The sequence below is a fragment of the Sminthopsis crassicaudata genome, chromosome 5, assembly GCF_048593235.1.
Source record: "Sminthopsis crassicaudata isolate SCR6 chromosome 5, ASM4859323v1, whole genome shotgun sequence".
Taxonomy (NCBI): Eukaryota; Metazoa; Chordata; class Mammalia; order Dasyuromorphia; family Dasyuridae; genus Sminthopsis; species Sminthopsis crassicaudata.
The window spans coordinates 63307728-63323753 of record NC_133621.1 but is presented as its reverse complement, the minus strand read 5'-3'; the positions used below and the strand labels follow the sequence as shown (position 1 = coordinate 63323753).

The 16026-nt window shown below is 36.8% G+C and overlaps 1 protein-coding gene across 4 annotated transcripts in view; it reads left to right on the top strand.

Annotated features, from left to right (window-relative positions):
• The first annotated feature begins 7282 nt into the window (after window positions 1-7282).
• MASTL (microtubule associated serine/threonine kinase like) overlaps window positions 7283-16026 on the top strand; it is a 35103-nt gene continuing 26359 nt past the window's right edge. For 2 of the 4 annotated variants that reach the window (XM_074266987.1, XM_074266985.1), the window contains exons 1-2: window positions 7283-7581; window positions 12428-12565. In XM_074266987.1, the coding sequence (XP_074123088.1) occupies window positions 7345-7581; window positions 12428-12565 (375 nt within the window). In that variant the 5' untranslated portion in view covers window positions 7283-7344. Of the gene's footprint in view, window positions 7582-12427; window positions 12566-12986; window positions 13160-16026 lie in introns of those variants that run through there. The other 2 variants (XM_074266989.1, XM_074266988.1) reach the window with 2 other exon arrangements.

Genomic DNA, 16026 nt, shown 5'->3' with positions numbered 1-16026 from the left:
TAAGCCTCTCTGTATTTCTCCTGTTGGTCATTTCTTATAGAACAATAATATTCCATAACATTCATATACCATAGTTTACCCAACCATTCTCCAATTGATGGGCATCCATTCATCTTCCAGCTTCTAGCCACTATGAAAAGGGCTGCCACAAACATTTTGGCACATACAGGACCCTTTCCCTTCTCTAGTATTTCCTTGGGGTATAAGCCCAGTAGTAGTATGGCTGGGTCAAAGGGTATGCACATTTTGATAACTTTTTGGGCATAATTCCAGATTGCTCTCCAGAATGGTTGGATTCTTTCACAACTCCACCAACAATGCATCAGTGTCCCAGTTTTCCCACAGCCCCTCCAACATTCATCGTTATTTGTTCCTGTCATCTTAGCCAATCTGACAGGTGTGTAATGATACCTCAGAGTTGTCTTAATTTGCATTTCTCTGATCAATAGTGATTTGGAACACTCTTTCATATGAGTGGAAATAGTTTTAATTTCATCATCTGAAAATTGTCTGTTCATATCCTTTGACCATTTATCAATTGGAGAATGGCTTGATTTCTTATAAATTAAAGTCAATTCTCTGTATATTTTGGAGATGAGGCCTTTATCAGAATCTTTAACTGTAAAAATTTTTTCCCAATTTGTTACTTCCCTTCTAATCTTGTTTGCATTAGTTTTGTTTGTGCAGAAACTTTTTAATTTGGTGTAATCAAAATGTTCTATTTTGTGATCAATAATGGTCTCTAGTTCTCCCTTGGACACAAACTCCTTCCTCCTCCACAAGTCTGAGAGGTAAACCATCCCATGTTCCTCCAATTTATTTATGATTTCGTTCTTTATGCCTAAATCTTGGACCTATTTTGATCTAATCTTAGTATGTGGTGTTAAATGTGGGTCCATGCCTAGTTTCTGCCATACTAATTTCCAGTTTTCCCAGCAGTTTTTGTCAAATAATGAATTCTTATCCCAAAATTTGGGATCTTTGGGTTTGTCAAAGATTAGATTGCTATTTTTATTCACTATCTTGCCCTGTAAACCTAACCTATGCCACTGATCAACTAGTCTATTTCTTAGCCAATACCAAATGGTTTTGGTGATTGTTGCTTTATAATATAGCTTTAAATCAGGTACACTTAGACCACCTTCCTCTGACTTTTTTTTCATTAGTTCCCTTGCAATTCTCGACCTTTTATTCTTCCATATGAATTTTGTTGTTATTTTTTCTAGGTCATTAAAATAGTTTCTTGGGAGTCTGATTGGTATAGCACTAAATAAATAGATTAGTTTGGGGAGTATTGTCATCTTTATTATATTCGCTCGGCCTATCCAAGAACACTGAATGTCTTTCCAATTATTTAAATCTGACTTTATTTTTGTGGCAAGTGTTTTGTAATTTTGCTCATATAATTCCTGACTCTCCTTTGGTAGATATATTCCCAAATATTTGATACTATCGACTGTTATTTTGAATGGAATTTCTCTTTGTATCTCTTGCTGTTGGATTGTGTTGGTAATGTATAAAAATCCTGAGGATTTATGTGGATTTATTTTGTATCCTGCGACTTTGCTAAAATTCTGAATTATTTCTAATAGCTTTTTAGCAGAGTCTTTGGGGTTCTCTAAGTATACCATCATGTCATCTGCGAAAAGTGACAATTTGATTTCTTCATTTCCTACTCTAATTCCTTGGATCTCTTTCTCGGCTCTTATTGCCAAGGCTAGAGTTTCTAGTACTATATTGAATAGTAATGGTGATAGTGGGCAACCTTGTTTCACTCATATAGTACTATTGTTGAAGTGTATAATGATCTCCTAGTTCTGCTCATTTCACTCAGCATCAGTTCATGTAAGTCTCTCCAAGCTTCTCTGTATTCATCCTGCTGGTCATTTCTTACAGAACAATAATATTCCATAACATTCATATACCATAATTTACCCAACCATTCTCCAATTGATGGGCATCCATTCATTTTACAATTTTTAGCCACTACAAAAAGGACTACCACAAACATTTTGCCATACTCTTTTCCAGCTTTACCAGAAATTTTTGTCAAATAATGAGCTTTTGTCCCAAAAGCTTGGATCTTTGGGTTTATCAACCACTAGACCACTATATTTATTTACTAGAATGTTTTGTGTACCTAATCTGTTTGACATATTTACCACATGGGTTTCTTAGCTAGTACTAAATTGTTTTGATAATTACCACTTTATGATATACTTTGAGGTCTGGCATGGCTAGATCACTTTTCTTCATATTTTTCTTTATTGATTCCCTTAATATTCTTTTTTTTTTTTTTTTTTTTTTCTGAAGCAAATGGGGTTAAGTGACTTGCCCAGGGTCACACAGCTAGGAAGTGTTAAGAGGATGAGGTCATATTTGAACTCAGGTGCTCCTGACTTCAAGGGTGGTACTCTATCCATTGAGCCACCTAGCTGCCCCAGATTCCCTTAATATTCTTGACCTTGAACTTTTTGATCTTCCAGATAAAATTGGTTATTTTTTTCTAGCTCTATAATTTTTGGTAGGTCGATTAGTATGGCACTGATTAAATAAATTAATTTAGATAGAATTCTCATCTTTATTATGTTGGCTTATCCACAAGCAGTTAATATTTTCTAGTTAAATTTGACTCTTTTTTTGTATTAAAAGTATTTTGAAATTATGTTCATATAGTTCCCCCAAGTATTATATATATTATTTTTAATGGAATTTCTCTTCTATTTCTTGCTGATGAAGTTGTTGGAAATAAATGGAAATGCTGAGAATTTAATACATTTATTTTATATCCTGCAACTTTGCTAAAGTTATTTCAACTAGTTTATTTTTCTCTAGAATTCTCTAAGTATACCAACATGTCATCTATAAAGTGATAGTTTTGTTTCCTCCTTGCCTATTCTAATTCCTTCAATTACTTTTTCTTCTCTTATTTGTAAAGTTAGCAATTCTAGTATAATATTGAATAATAGGCATTTTTGCTTCAAGCTGGATTTTATTGGGAAGGCTTCTAGCTTATTCCCCATTATAGATAATGCTTGCTGATGGCTCTATATAAGTATTACTTATAATTTTAAGGTAAAGTCCATTTAGGCCAATGTTCTGCGGTGTTTTTAATAGGATTGGGTGATGTATTTTGTTGATTTTTTTTTCTGCATCTATTGAAACAATTATATAATTTATTGGCTTTGTTATTAATATAGTCACTTATGCTGAAAGTTTTCTTTATTGAATCAGTCCTGCACTCCTGGTATAAATCTCATCTGGTCATAGTGTGTAATCCTTGTTATACCTTCTTGTCATTTCTTTGCAATTGTTTTATTTAAAAATATATGTATCAATACTCTTTAGGGTCTATAGTTTTCTTTTTGTTTTCACTTTTCCTGGCTTAAATATCAACCGCAAAGTTATGTGATAAAAAAGGAATTTGGTAGGTTTCCTTTGCCTATTTTTCTCAAGAGTTTACATAGTATTGGGATTGATCTTTTACTTGTCTGATAGAATTTGCTTAGTAGAATTTTCTAGTAGAATCTGATCCTGGAGATTTTTTTTCTTAGAGAGTTCATTGATGGTTCAATTTCTTTTTTTCTAAGATTGGTCTTAGTATTTTACTTCTTGTTCTGTTAATCTGGGCAATTTATGCTGTTGTAATTATTTATCTATTCCAAAATTGTCAGATTTCTTGGCACATAATTGGGCAAAATACCTTCTAATAATTGTTTTAATTTCTTTATTGTGGTGAATTGATCCTTTTCATTTTTAATACTGACATGATTTTTTCTTTTTTAAAATGTATTAACTAATGGTTTATCAATTTTATTGTTTCCTCCCATAGAACTAGACTCTAGTCTAGTTTTATTAATCTCTTTAATTTTTAAGATATTCAATTTGGTATTTAATTGGAAATGGTTAATTTGGTTTTTTTCTAGTTTAATTGCATGCCCAATTCATTAATCTACTCTTTCTCTATGTTATTGATATATTGATATTGATATTGATTAAAGAAATAACATTTTCCCTAAGTACTGCTTTGGCTGTATCCCATGAATTTTGGCATGTTATCTCATTGTTATCATTCTCTTTGTGCCACAAAGTTTTGAGAAAGTTTTGATTTTTGAGAGTTTTGAGAAAATGAGGGTTTTTTGGTTAGAATTATCTAGTTATGGAGGATAAAATTGAGGTCCTCTAGTAGCATAGCTTTACTGTATTTCCTTTAGTTCATTTTTTTTCTTTAAAAATTTAGATGCTATATCATTTGGAGTGGGAAGTAATTTTTAAGTCCTTTAATCCCTAGCAACTAAAACACTCCTTAAATTTAGTAGTCTCTTATTAAATGTTTATAGGATGATAATAGCACTAGATTGAAAAGAATCCATTGGATCTGCCAAGTAAGAAGTCATTGTTGACCTTCAGAAAGTAGAGATAAATGCTGAATCAGGACTTAGTGGGTGATAATGGAGTAGAGACACTGAGTATGGAACAGTAATGTCAAATAGTAAGTGCACCGTACACTTCACATAAAGTTCCCCACTGCTGTATATTGACTTAGAAAATTACCTGACATCTTTGTTTTAATCTATTTTTATTTTTTTTTTAAATATTGTTTTTCCAATTACATTTTAATTTAGTTTGCACGTTCAGCATTGCAGGAAGTCCTTGGGAAACATCCCCTGGAGATTTTATGTTTGACACCTCTGCTACAGACAACTCAATTATTAAGTTCATGACAGATTGACTCTTGGTACCTATTTTTATATTATTTCTTTCATCATAGATATATCCTTTCAAACTACTTAGTCACAAAGCTGATTCTTAGAGGAAAAGTTATAGTAGGAAATTTAGGTCTCTAACTCTATATTTCCCTCTAGGTTGCATTTCAAGTTTTGCTGTGTTTCTTCTTTTGCAATCAGGCATGAATCTCTCATGCTAACTAAAATAAAAAATTAATAAGTATTTTTTAACTATTATATAGCAGTTACCGTGCTATATCCTAGGTAAGAAATATAATGAAATAATCCCTACACAAAAGCTTATGTTTTAAAAGGAAAGACATTAAGAACTCATTTAAGCATATAAAAAGTCCAAAGAAGTCAGAGGAAAGACACTAGTTTGGTGATTAGGAAAGGTTTCATGTAGCAGGTGTTACTTGAATTACATTTTTTTTTAATAGTTTTTATTTACCAGATATATGCATGGGTAATTTTACAGCATTGACAATTGCCAAACCTTTTGTTCTAATTTTTCCCCTCCTTCCCCCTCCCCCCCTAAATGGCAGGTTGACCAATACATGTTAAATATGTTAAAGTATAAATTAAATACAATATATGTATACTTGTCCAAACGGTTGTTTTGCTGCACAAAAAGAATCGGACTTTGAAACAGTGTACAATTAGCCTGTGAGGGAAATCCAAAATGCAGGCAGACAAAAATAGAGGGATTGGGATTTCTATGTAGTGGTTCATAGTCATCTCCCAGAGTTCTTTTGCTGGGTGTAGCTGGTTCAGTTCATTACTGCTCTATTGGAACTAATTTGGACTTGAACTACATTTTAAAGAAAAGGACTTCAGTTAGGTGGAAGTGAGGAAGAAATGTACTCCACTTATGTGGGGATACAAGTACAAAAGCCAAGAGATTTAAAATGGAGATTGTGTGAAGAATAGTAAGATGAAGAATATTTCTAGATCACAGTGTTGGAGGGGGACTAAAGTCAGATAAGACTCTGGAAAGAAAGATTGGGCCCACGTTGGGATGTTATAGGAAGCAGGTGGTAAGAGTCACATTAGATCTGTGCATATGGAAAATCACTTTTGCCTTAGTGTGGAAGATGTATTAAAGTAGAAACTTGAGGCAGAGCTGATCAGTTAAAGGTCTGCTGAAATAATTTTGATGACAAATGATAAAGACCCAAACTAAGGCTGATATCATTAAGGGAATATTGGTCAGATTCCAGAGGATACAGAAATGACAAGATTTAATATATTCTCAATAGATATATTGAGGGAGAATAAGGAGTCAGCAGTAATGTTAAAGTTGTGAATCTGAAAGGTAGGGTAATGGTGATGACTTCAGCAAAAATCAAAAAGTGGAAGCCGAGCAGATTTGAAGGCAATTCTGAATTCACTTTTAGATAGGCTGATTTGGAGATGTATTTACGATATCCAGTGCAAAATATGTCCAACAGGCAATAATAAGAAGAGATTGAAGATTGAAGAAAAGGAGAGAATGGGAGATGATGGTAAAGATTAAGAGAAAGAGGTGGCGCAGTGCATAGAGCACCAGCCCTGAATTCAGGAGGACAGGAGTTCAAATCTGGTCTCAGACACTTAACACTTCCTGGCTGTGTGACTCTGGGCAAGTCACTTAACCCCAGCCTCAAAAAAAAAAAAAAAAAAAAAAGATTGAGAGAAGGGAAGAAAAATTTCTCAATAGTAAGAAAGAGAAAGTGTAAATGCAGGACGCTTGAGGAGAGTGGGGAGTGTTTCAAAAGCGATGCTCCATCTGCTCGGCTTCCGTCTCAGGCCAGTAAGGGGAGTCCTGGCTTGGGCAGGAGAGGCCCATTCAGAGTTAAGGCGCCACTCTCAGTAGTAGATGGTGGAATGCAACAGATCTCACGAATGAATCTTAGTGAACCACTCCAACATTTTCATTTAAAAAATGAAGAAACCATATTTGTTAGTTATTTCTGAAATAATGTCTGCCGGGAGCTTCCCTAAGAATCAGCCCTTGAAAATAAACTATCTATTCATTCAGGTCTTTTGTCACGTCGAAGATGGCTAGAAAACCCACATTCCAGGATGAACAACTGCTTCCTCTTCCAGTTTTTTAAACTCCAGGTCTTCTCGAGAATCAAAGCCTCTCGGACGTGGACGACTTGATTTCCCTCCTCTCACAGGCGCCGCACCCGCCAAGAGACCCAGACGGCTTTACGAGGGAGGTCTGGTACGACGAAAAATGCTGACGGACTTATTCGTTTTTAGAGAAATGGCTATTTAAAAAAGCAAAAGGCATTTACAAAAACACACAACAAAGGCCAGAGAGGTCTTAGGGGAGAGTGGAAGCGGAACTGGAAGAGCAGGCGTCGCAGCCGGAGCCGGAGCCGGAGCCGAAGTCGGAGCCGGAGCCGAAGTCGGAGCCGATGCCGAAGGCTGCCTCCTGGCAGTGGGCGGCGCCATACGTCACAGGGCGTTCCCCGGCGCTTACGGCGATGCCGCGCGGTGACGTTAGCACGCCCTATGCGTCAGCGGACGGCGGGGCGGGGCTTTGTTTTGAAACTGGGGGCGGGAGTGGCAGCTTCGGAAAGGGCACGGTGGGCTTGTGGGCTGTGGGCTGGCAGGGGGTATCCTCGCCATGGAGTTGACTAGCGGCTGCATGGCGGAGTCGGAGGCCGGAGAGACGTCGAGGGCCTGGGCTGTCCGAGACTCATCGGCAGGCGAGGGCGGTGATATCTGGGAAGCGCCGCTGAAGCAGATACCGGTGCCGAGGCCCCCCTCCATTGAGGAGTTCGCCATCATGAAGCCCATCAGCCGCGGGGCCTTCGGCAAAGTGTATCTGGCGCGGAAAGGCGGCAAGCTGTACGCGGTGAAGGTGAGGCGGGGGCGGGGTGATGGGGGCCGCTACAGGGCTCCCGGGAGGGGGAGAGCAGCCTGATCAAGTCCTGCAATTAGGGGAGTCCGGCTCTTGACCTTTTGCTGTTCTGGACCCGGAAGAGATGGTTTCCTCTTCTGTGTGTAAGTTAGTACCAGCACCCGCTTCCTGAGATTGCTCCAAGGATGAAGGGGGATCATGTTTGGGAAGCGCTTGGAAAACCGTCCGGGCCTTTATACCTGTTGGCCGTGGTGATGAGCCTAGGCCCGTGGGGGGCCGGAGCGGAGCGGCGGGGCGTAGGGGAACAGGTGTGGCCGGCCCGCGGGGGGCCATCCTAGAGGGAGAACCGGGGACTACCGACGGACAGCCTGTGGATTCCATTCGTGTTGTAGCAAGGCCGGGCAAAAGCGGGGAAAGTGCCCCAGCGTGCTAGCGGGACTCCCGGGGAACTGGGGACCCCGTGACCGCCAAGCTGGCTTGTTCTGGGCTTTACCAACGGCATGCCGGGGTCGTTGGGATCCCAGAACCATTCGGCCAGCTCCCAGGTGTCTGCGTTGTGCAACCGGCTGGGTCTGCATTGGGAATGCACAAATAAAACAAAACCAGCATCTGCTTCCAAGGACCCTGCCCCCTCCTGGAGATGGGGTCTGTATGCAAACGAGTAAATTCTAGATCGTTTGAAGAAGAAAAATAGGAAGAGCTTAGCCCAGGGGGTGGCACTTCAGGTGGGCTTCAAAAGTACCTAAGCATATAAATGTAGTATCGAGGCATTTAATCAGGAAATATTTATTACCCTCCTACTGTGTATGGAAGACTACACTAAGCATTGGGTATATATACACCGAAAGACAATTGGCCTGCTCCTGAGGAATCTGCATTTCAACTTCAGACTGAGGATGGGATTGTGCTAAGTTACTTTGGCAAAAAGCAAAATTACAAGTTTCAACAAAAAGGCTATTCCGGCTTGAATCATAGTGTTAATAATTGCTACAATTTTTAAAAAGACATCAACTTTTATGTCATCTGTTTCAGATTGATACTTGCCCATTTGTTTTAGAATGTCATTTCTTCAGAAACAGTCATGGCAATTTGACTGACTTCACATAATTGAGTTGAACCATTGTTCTTGAGAAGATGAAGATAAGTAAAGGAAACTCATCATCAATCAAAAGACATATTTTCCACATTTCTCTTGTATTCATTAATATTAATTGCCCTGATTGGCATTGGGCTGTACATCCTGCAGTCTTCTTTTTTGACCTTTTACTTTTTATAGAAACAAAAGGTTTGGTCGTTAGGTTGAAGATTATTTCTGAATATAAATAGTGAATTTATTTGATAGTTGTGAAAATAGGTTATTGAAAGACAAGACATTTATACGCAATAAGTACTCATTAAGAAGTGTTGCTTCTATGTTTGCTATGTTGCTGGGCTTTTATCTTTTCAGCTAAAAACTTAAAATTTATGTATGTTTAATGATGCTCACCCTGACCACTCTTCTTCCCCCATTTGAACTGACCATTTCATTATCCCTCATTCCCACTATATATCAGGGAACTATGAGTTTGCTGTTGTCCATCTATCCTAATTTGCTACTTTCCTGGAACTCACAGTTGTGACTGGGCCAAGGTCATATAGCTAGTAAGTGTTGGAAAATGGAGATTTGAATCAGAGTCTAAGAATCAATGCTGTCTCTATATTATGATTACATTTTCAAAATATAGATGATATATTTTTGAAAATACAAGTGTGGGAAGACCAAGATATAAATTCAGAAAAAGTCAACAGGTTAAAAACAAAGACTCAAGGAAGAATGCTACTTGGACCCAAACCCAACAAGAATTCCTAGAAGAGTTAAAGAAAGAGATGAGAATGGTAGAGGGAAAATTGGGGGAAAAAACGACAGTGATCATTGATCAGATAAATGCAAATTGAAACAATTCTGAGGTACCACTTCATATCCCTCAGATTGTCTAAGATGATAGGAAAAGATAATGATAAATGTTGGTGGAGATGGGGAAACTAGGACACTTTTACATTGTTAATGAAGTTGTGAAATGATCCAACCATTCTGAACAGCAATTTGGAATTATGCCTAGAGGGCTATGATTACTGGATCTGTATCCCAAAGAAGGAAAAGTTTGTAGTAGCCTTTTTTGTAGTGGCAAGAAACTGGAAATTGAGTGAATGCCCATCAGTTGAGGAATGGCTGAGTAAATTAAAATATATGATGGTAATGGAATACTATTGTTCCACAAGAAATGATGAGCAGACTGATATCAGAAAAACCTGGAAAAATTTACATGAACTGATGCTGAGTGAAGTGAGAAGAACCAAGAGAACATTGTATATAATAAAAACAAGATTATGTGATGAACAGCTGTGATACTTAACTCTTCTCAACAATGTATTGAATCAAGACAATTCCAATAGACTTGAGTTGGAAAATGCTGTTTGCATCCAGAGAGAAACTATGGAAATTGAATGTGGATTGAAGCATAGTATTTTCAACTTTTTGTTTTTATTTTTTTCTTTTTCATAAATTTTTTCCTTTTTGATCTGATTTTTCTTGCACAACAGGATAAATATGGAAATATATTTTTTAAAATTGCACATATTTAATCTTATCAGATTGCTCAGGACTCAAGGAAAAGCATAAAAAGGTAAACATGAAAGAGAAATCAGTTAAGTGGAACTGTTTAAATTCCTAAATGGAAAGATGATAAATGTAACCCCTATTAACTTTATCATCATTAGGACAGTTAAAAGGAGTTTGTATAGAACAAGGACACGAATGCAAGTTAATTATGTTGGAATAATCTCCAAACAGAAAGAGGATATGAGAGAGAGGAGAGGGAGAAGTTTTCTCATGTAAAAGAATATACAAGGAATAGTTTTTTTCAATGGAAGGGAAAATAGGGGGGAGTGGTGGGAGGGTACAATTAATAATCATAACTTTGAAATGAATAGGGTGAGCTCAACCATAAACTGAAGCAAATATCTAAGTGGATTAAAAACTGGAATCCAACAACATATTGTTTACAAGAGAAACTTGTAAGTTTCTTGAACTTGAAAGAGAAAGACACACATAGAATAAAGGGTTGGAAAATAATCTCATATGCTTCAGTAGAGCTTAAAAAAAAGAGAGAGAAGGGTTGCCATCATGATCTCAGATAAAGCAAAAATAGATTTAATTTAAAGGGATAATCAGGGAAGCCACATTTTCTAAAAGGTTATCATAAGACAATTAGTATCAGACTTTTTTTTTTTTTTTACAAGTTTGTTAAAGGTCTTATTTCTCAAATATTTACTGAATATAACTGAGTCAAATTTCTAAAAATAGGAGCCATTTCCCAATTAATAAATGGTCAAAGATATAAATAGGCAGTTTTTAGAAGGAATCAAAGTTATCTATAATGAAAAAAATGCTCTAAATCACTATTGCTTAGAGAAAGGCAGATTAAAACAACTCTGAGATATTTCAAACCTGTCTGAATGACAATTGGTGACAGGGAAGAGGGGAAAAAAACATGCATGAATTGTTAGTGGAGCAGTGAACTTGTCTAGTCATTCTGGGGAATAATTTTGAACTGTTCAAACTGCTACAAAATTATGCAAGGCCATTAGTAGGCCAAATTTCAAAGAGATGAAAGGAAAGCCCCTAGATACACAAAAATATCAGTTCTTTTTGTGATGGTACAAAATTGAAAATAAAGGGGATGCCTGTTAATTGGGATATGCCTGAATGAGTATGGCATTGTGATAGAGTACTATTGTGCTGTGGGAAATGACAAGAGAGTGTGGATTCAGAAAAACATGGTAAGACATATGAATTGATAGCAAATGAAGTGAGATGATCTAGGAAATCATGCAAAATAGTAATGTTGTATAACATGTATAATTGATATCATTCCTTACGAAGTGGGTAGGGAAGGATTAGGAAGGAGGGAGAAACTTTGGAACTCAAAATTAAAAAAAAATTGTCATAAATGATGCATTTAAAAATATTTTTTAAAAAATAAAGTAGAAGTATGTCTTTATCTAAAGAGTGTATATTCTCTTGATTAACGAGAAACTAGCTAGTAGAAAATTATATTTAGGGGCAGCTAAGTGGCGCAGTAGATAGAGCACCAGCCTTGAATTTAGGAGGACCTGAGTTCAAATTTGACCTCAGACCACTTAACATTTTCTAGCTGTGTGAACCTGGGCAAGTCACTTAACCCCAGCCTCAGGGGAGTATACAATGTGTGTGTGTGTGTGTGTGTGTGTGTGTGTGTGTGTGTGTGTGTGTGTGTGTGTATATATTTTTTTTTTTTTTGGCTGAGGCAATTGAGGTTAAGTGACTTGCCCAGGGTCACACAGCTAGGAAGTGTTGAGTGTCTGAGACCACATTTGAACTGGAGTCCTCCTGAATTCAAGGCTGGTGCTCTATCCACTGCGCCACCTAGCTGCCCCTGAACTCTATTTTTAAGAGTGTATGATTCCTTAGTAAGACCATGTGGATGCTCAGGCTTTCTCCTTTGGAACTGATTGTCTTGTCTCTGTCCCTTAATCCCAACAACCCTTGGAAATAAGCAATGTCTAACCACCATGTATGGTTTCAGAATCTAAGACATCTGAAAGGTTTTGCAGCTAATTGTAAAGCTAGGACTGAACTGAGTGAGACCTTCTTATTTTCTGTACTATATGACCCCCATTACTAATATACCATATTGTCAGTTGTACCCTTGAAATATTTAGGTTAGTCTTTTGCTGTTTATTTGATTTTTATACTGAATGAATGTCTGAATATGACAACATCTTATTGAAAAACTCATATGCTAAGTATCATGGCTGTTTTTTATAGGTTGTCAAAAAAGCAGACATGATCAACAAAAACATGACTCATCAAGTCCAGGCTGAGAGAGATGCACTGGCACTCAGCAAGAGCCCTTTTATTGTCCATTTGTACTATTCACTACAGTCAGCCAACAATGTCTACTTGGTGAGTAATAAATTTGAAATGATTTTATTAATAAGATAAGGATATGAGTACCCCATATCCCATATTTATAGCCTTGCAGTTAAAAAAAAAAGATAGAGGTGTTGTTCAATATTAAATGAGTTCTAAAAGATAGCAATAAGAGATGGCAGTAATTTTTTTTTAATTGTTTTTTTTATTATTATATATTTTTTTAATAATATTATCCCTTGTATTCATTTTTCCAAATTATCCCCCCCCTCCCTCCACTCCCTCCCCCCGATGACAGGCAATCCCATACATTTTACATGTGTTACAATATAACCTAGATACAATACATGTGTGTAAATACCATTTTCTTGTTGCACAATAAGCATTAGATTCCGAAGGTACATGTAACCTAGGCAGACAGATATTAGTGCTAACAATTTACATTCCTTCCCAGTGTTTCTTCTCTGGGTGTAGCTACCTCTGTCCATCATTGATCAACTGGAAGTGAGTTGGCTTTTCTTTATGTTGAAGATTTCCACTTCCATCAGAATACATCCTCATACAGTATTGTTGTTGAAGTGTACAGTGATCTTCTGGTTCTGCTCATTTCACTCAGCATCAGTTGATGTAAGTCTCTCCAAGCCTCTCTGTATTCCTCTTGCTGGTCATTTCTTACAGAGCAATAATATTTCATAACCTTCATATACCACAATTTACCCAACCATTCTCCAACTGATGAACATCCATTCATCTTCCAGTTTCTAGCTACAACAAAAAGAGCTGGATGGCAGTAATTTTTAAAGTAATTTTTGAGGATATCATACAACTCTGAGACAGTGCTTTCATTTCTGTGATCAGTGAATGAATTGATACTTAATAAAAATCAGGCAACATTGGTATTTCATTAAGAGCCTATCCTCAATAATTTTGAGGAAATTTGTGATGGTATGTGTGTTAATAGTTAAAAAGAGATGGAGTAGATAGATGGTATAGATATGCTTAAAGTAATTACCAAGTCCTGGTTATTCCTCATTGTCCACTCCTAGGGTTTTGCTGATTCTATTTCTACCTGACCCACCACTTGTCAGTTGTTTTTTTTTTGTTTTTGTTTTTTGATATTTAATCATCCATATCAGACAATCTGACTGGGTGGACATGCCCCAAAGCTTTATATTAGTTTTTTTATGCTCTCATTTGGTGACCTCTCCTGTTTGAGTAGGTTCAATTATTCTTTTGCAGATGATACTCAGAGTTTTATTTCTAGTCTTAAGTATTTTTTTTTTTTCCCCTTTTTTTGGGAAAGGTGGGATAGGGAGGCAGCGGAGCAATTGGGATTAAGTTACTTGTCCAGAGTTACACAGGTAGTAAGTATTAAGTATTTGAGGCCAGGTTTGAACTCAGGTCTTCCTGACTACAGAGCCAGAGCTCTATCCACTCTACTAGCTGCCCCCTGTCTTTCCCTTGAGCTTGAATTCTATCTTACTATTCGGGGGCACCAAATACTACCATAAATACCTCAAACTCAACATATCTAGAACAGAACTTATAGGGTTTTTTCTTTTTTTTATGTTTTTAATGAATCTAAATATCAGTAGACATGAACATTTCAATATACAAATGTTGAAATTTATATTCAGCAGCCTTTTTATTGTTATACATAAAAGGAGAGAGTAAGCAGATCTGACAGCCATGTTCTCCTTTCATGTGGAGGATAGCTATCCAACTTATAATAATAAAGCCAATTTCAGTTGTGAGAGTTGATAAAATATGTATGTATAAATATATAAAATTCCTGTTGTCCACCAAGAAGTTTATATTTTAATTGATAAATTATCTATTTCAAGTGAGAAGTTTGTTCTGGAGATGAAACAAGTTGTTAAGCTTATATTCATTATATTTAAACATATCTATTGATATCTTTTGTGTGTCATTTTCATTTCCACCTCTCAAGTGTCCCAATTTTTAAGAACTTAAAAGTGCGCTAAGACTTTTGGGATACTGTGTATGCTTTCCCAGAGAATTGACCCTTGTAACAAAAGATTTAAAAGAAAGAAAAAAAGTAGTTCAGCAAAACAAAGCTATTCAACATATATCTAAAGTGGTCCACACTTATTATTTCTAACCTCTGCAAGAAGGAGGGAGCTACATTTTCATTTCTTTAGAACCATGTCAAGTTTAAATTTATGAAGAATTATGGAAGTGATTTGACTTGGAACTTTTATGAGAAGAGTAGCATGGATTCAGAAAGGTTGATCCATTGTTTGGAATTGGAGATCTGGATATTAGTGGTCTTGTGATATGTGAAAGATGAAATGAGTAAAGAAACGGTTTAAGCTTGCAAGTTTATTAAACAATACATTTTTTTTTTTTTGCCAACAAAATGGGATCAATAGCTTTTCTCAGCTTTGGCATTGGATTCCAAAACAGAGAATTTATAGATTAAAAACAATCAAATAAGTCCAATTAATTAAAAGGCAATAATACAATATTAGGTAATTAGATTTCTAATTGTATGAAAGATTAGGAACTTTCCAAGTTGGAAGTAGGTGAATACACAGATTGTAATTCCCTGAATTCAGAAAAAGAGGCATCATTCCCAAAATAAACAATAATTGATTAAGCAGTATGGGATTAGTTTTCAGCTAAGACGTGGGTTTTCTTGAGATGTACAATTATGAGAAAACTCTGCATCAGTCTTTGGATCTTTCTGAGTTTCTGATCACCATTATCTTTGCTCTTGGTTAAGGGCCTCTAAACAGAAGGTAAAAGTGGTCCAGCTTCTCAGCCATACAGTTAAACAATACAGTAAAGTTTTCTCCCAATTACCACAATTGAATAAAGTTTTCTCACAAGAGATAAATTGGACTAACCCCAAAACTGAACAAAAAGGAAGCTGATCTGGCTTCAGAATTGAGTCATAATGTAGAGTTGGTGTGCTTCACTCAATTCCCACAGTAAACTTCTTGTTGTCCTAATCCCTTCAGTTCCCCAAGTCTCCAAAGATGGTTCGATGGCCTGACCCCAATTGGAGAGTGGTGAGATGTTTTGCATCTCACCTTCCCCATAATAATCAATCATGCAATTTCTCTCAACACAACTATATCTCCAGCACATCCTCACTCTGATCCTCCTGCTATTCAGGCTCTAAAATTCACCTTTTTATCCTGTGGTTGGCCCCTTCCTACAGTTAATAATCAAAGTTTGCACAGCAGCAGCTCTTCAGGCTCCACTGGGAAGAAACTGCCTGTGAATAGCTTTGTAGCTGTTGCAGGTATTCCTAGAAGGCCCTCTACCTTTTCCTTCTGAGTGGGAGAGAGTGATAAACAAGCTTGGATGAGTTTCAGTCTTCATCACAGACATCTTTACATTACCCTCCCTCTAAAATCCATCTCTCTTTTGAATTTCACTATTACTGTGAGGACAGCATGATCTTTCCAGTCACATCCAGAGTCACAACTGCAGCATCACTTCAAAGAATTCCTTGTTCTGCATCA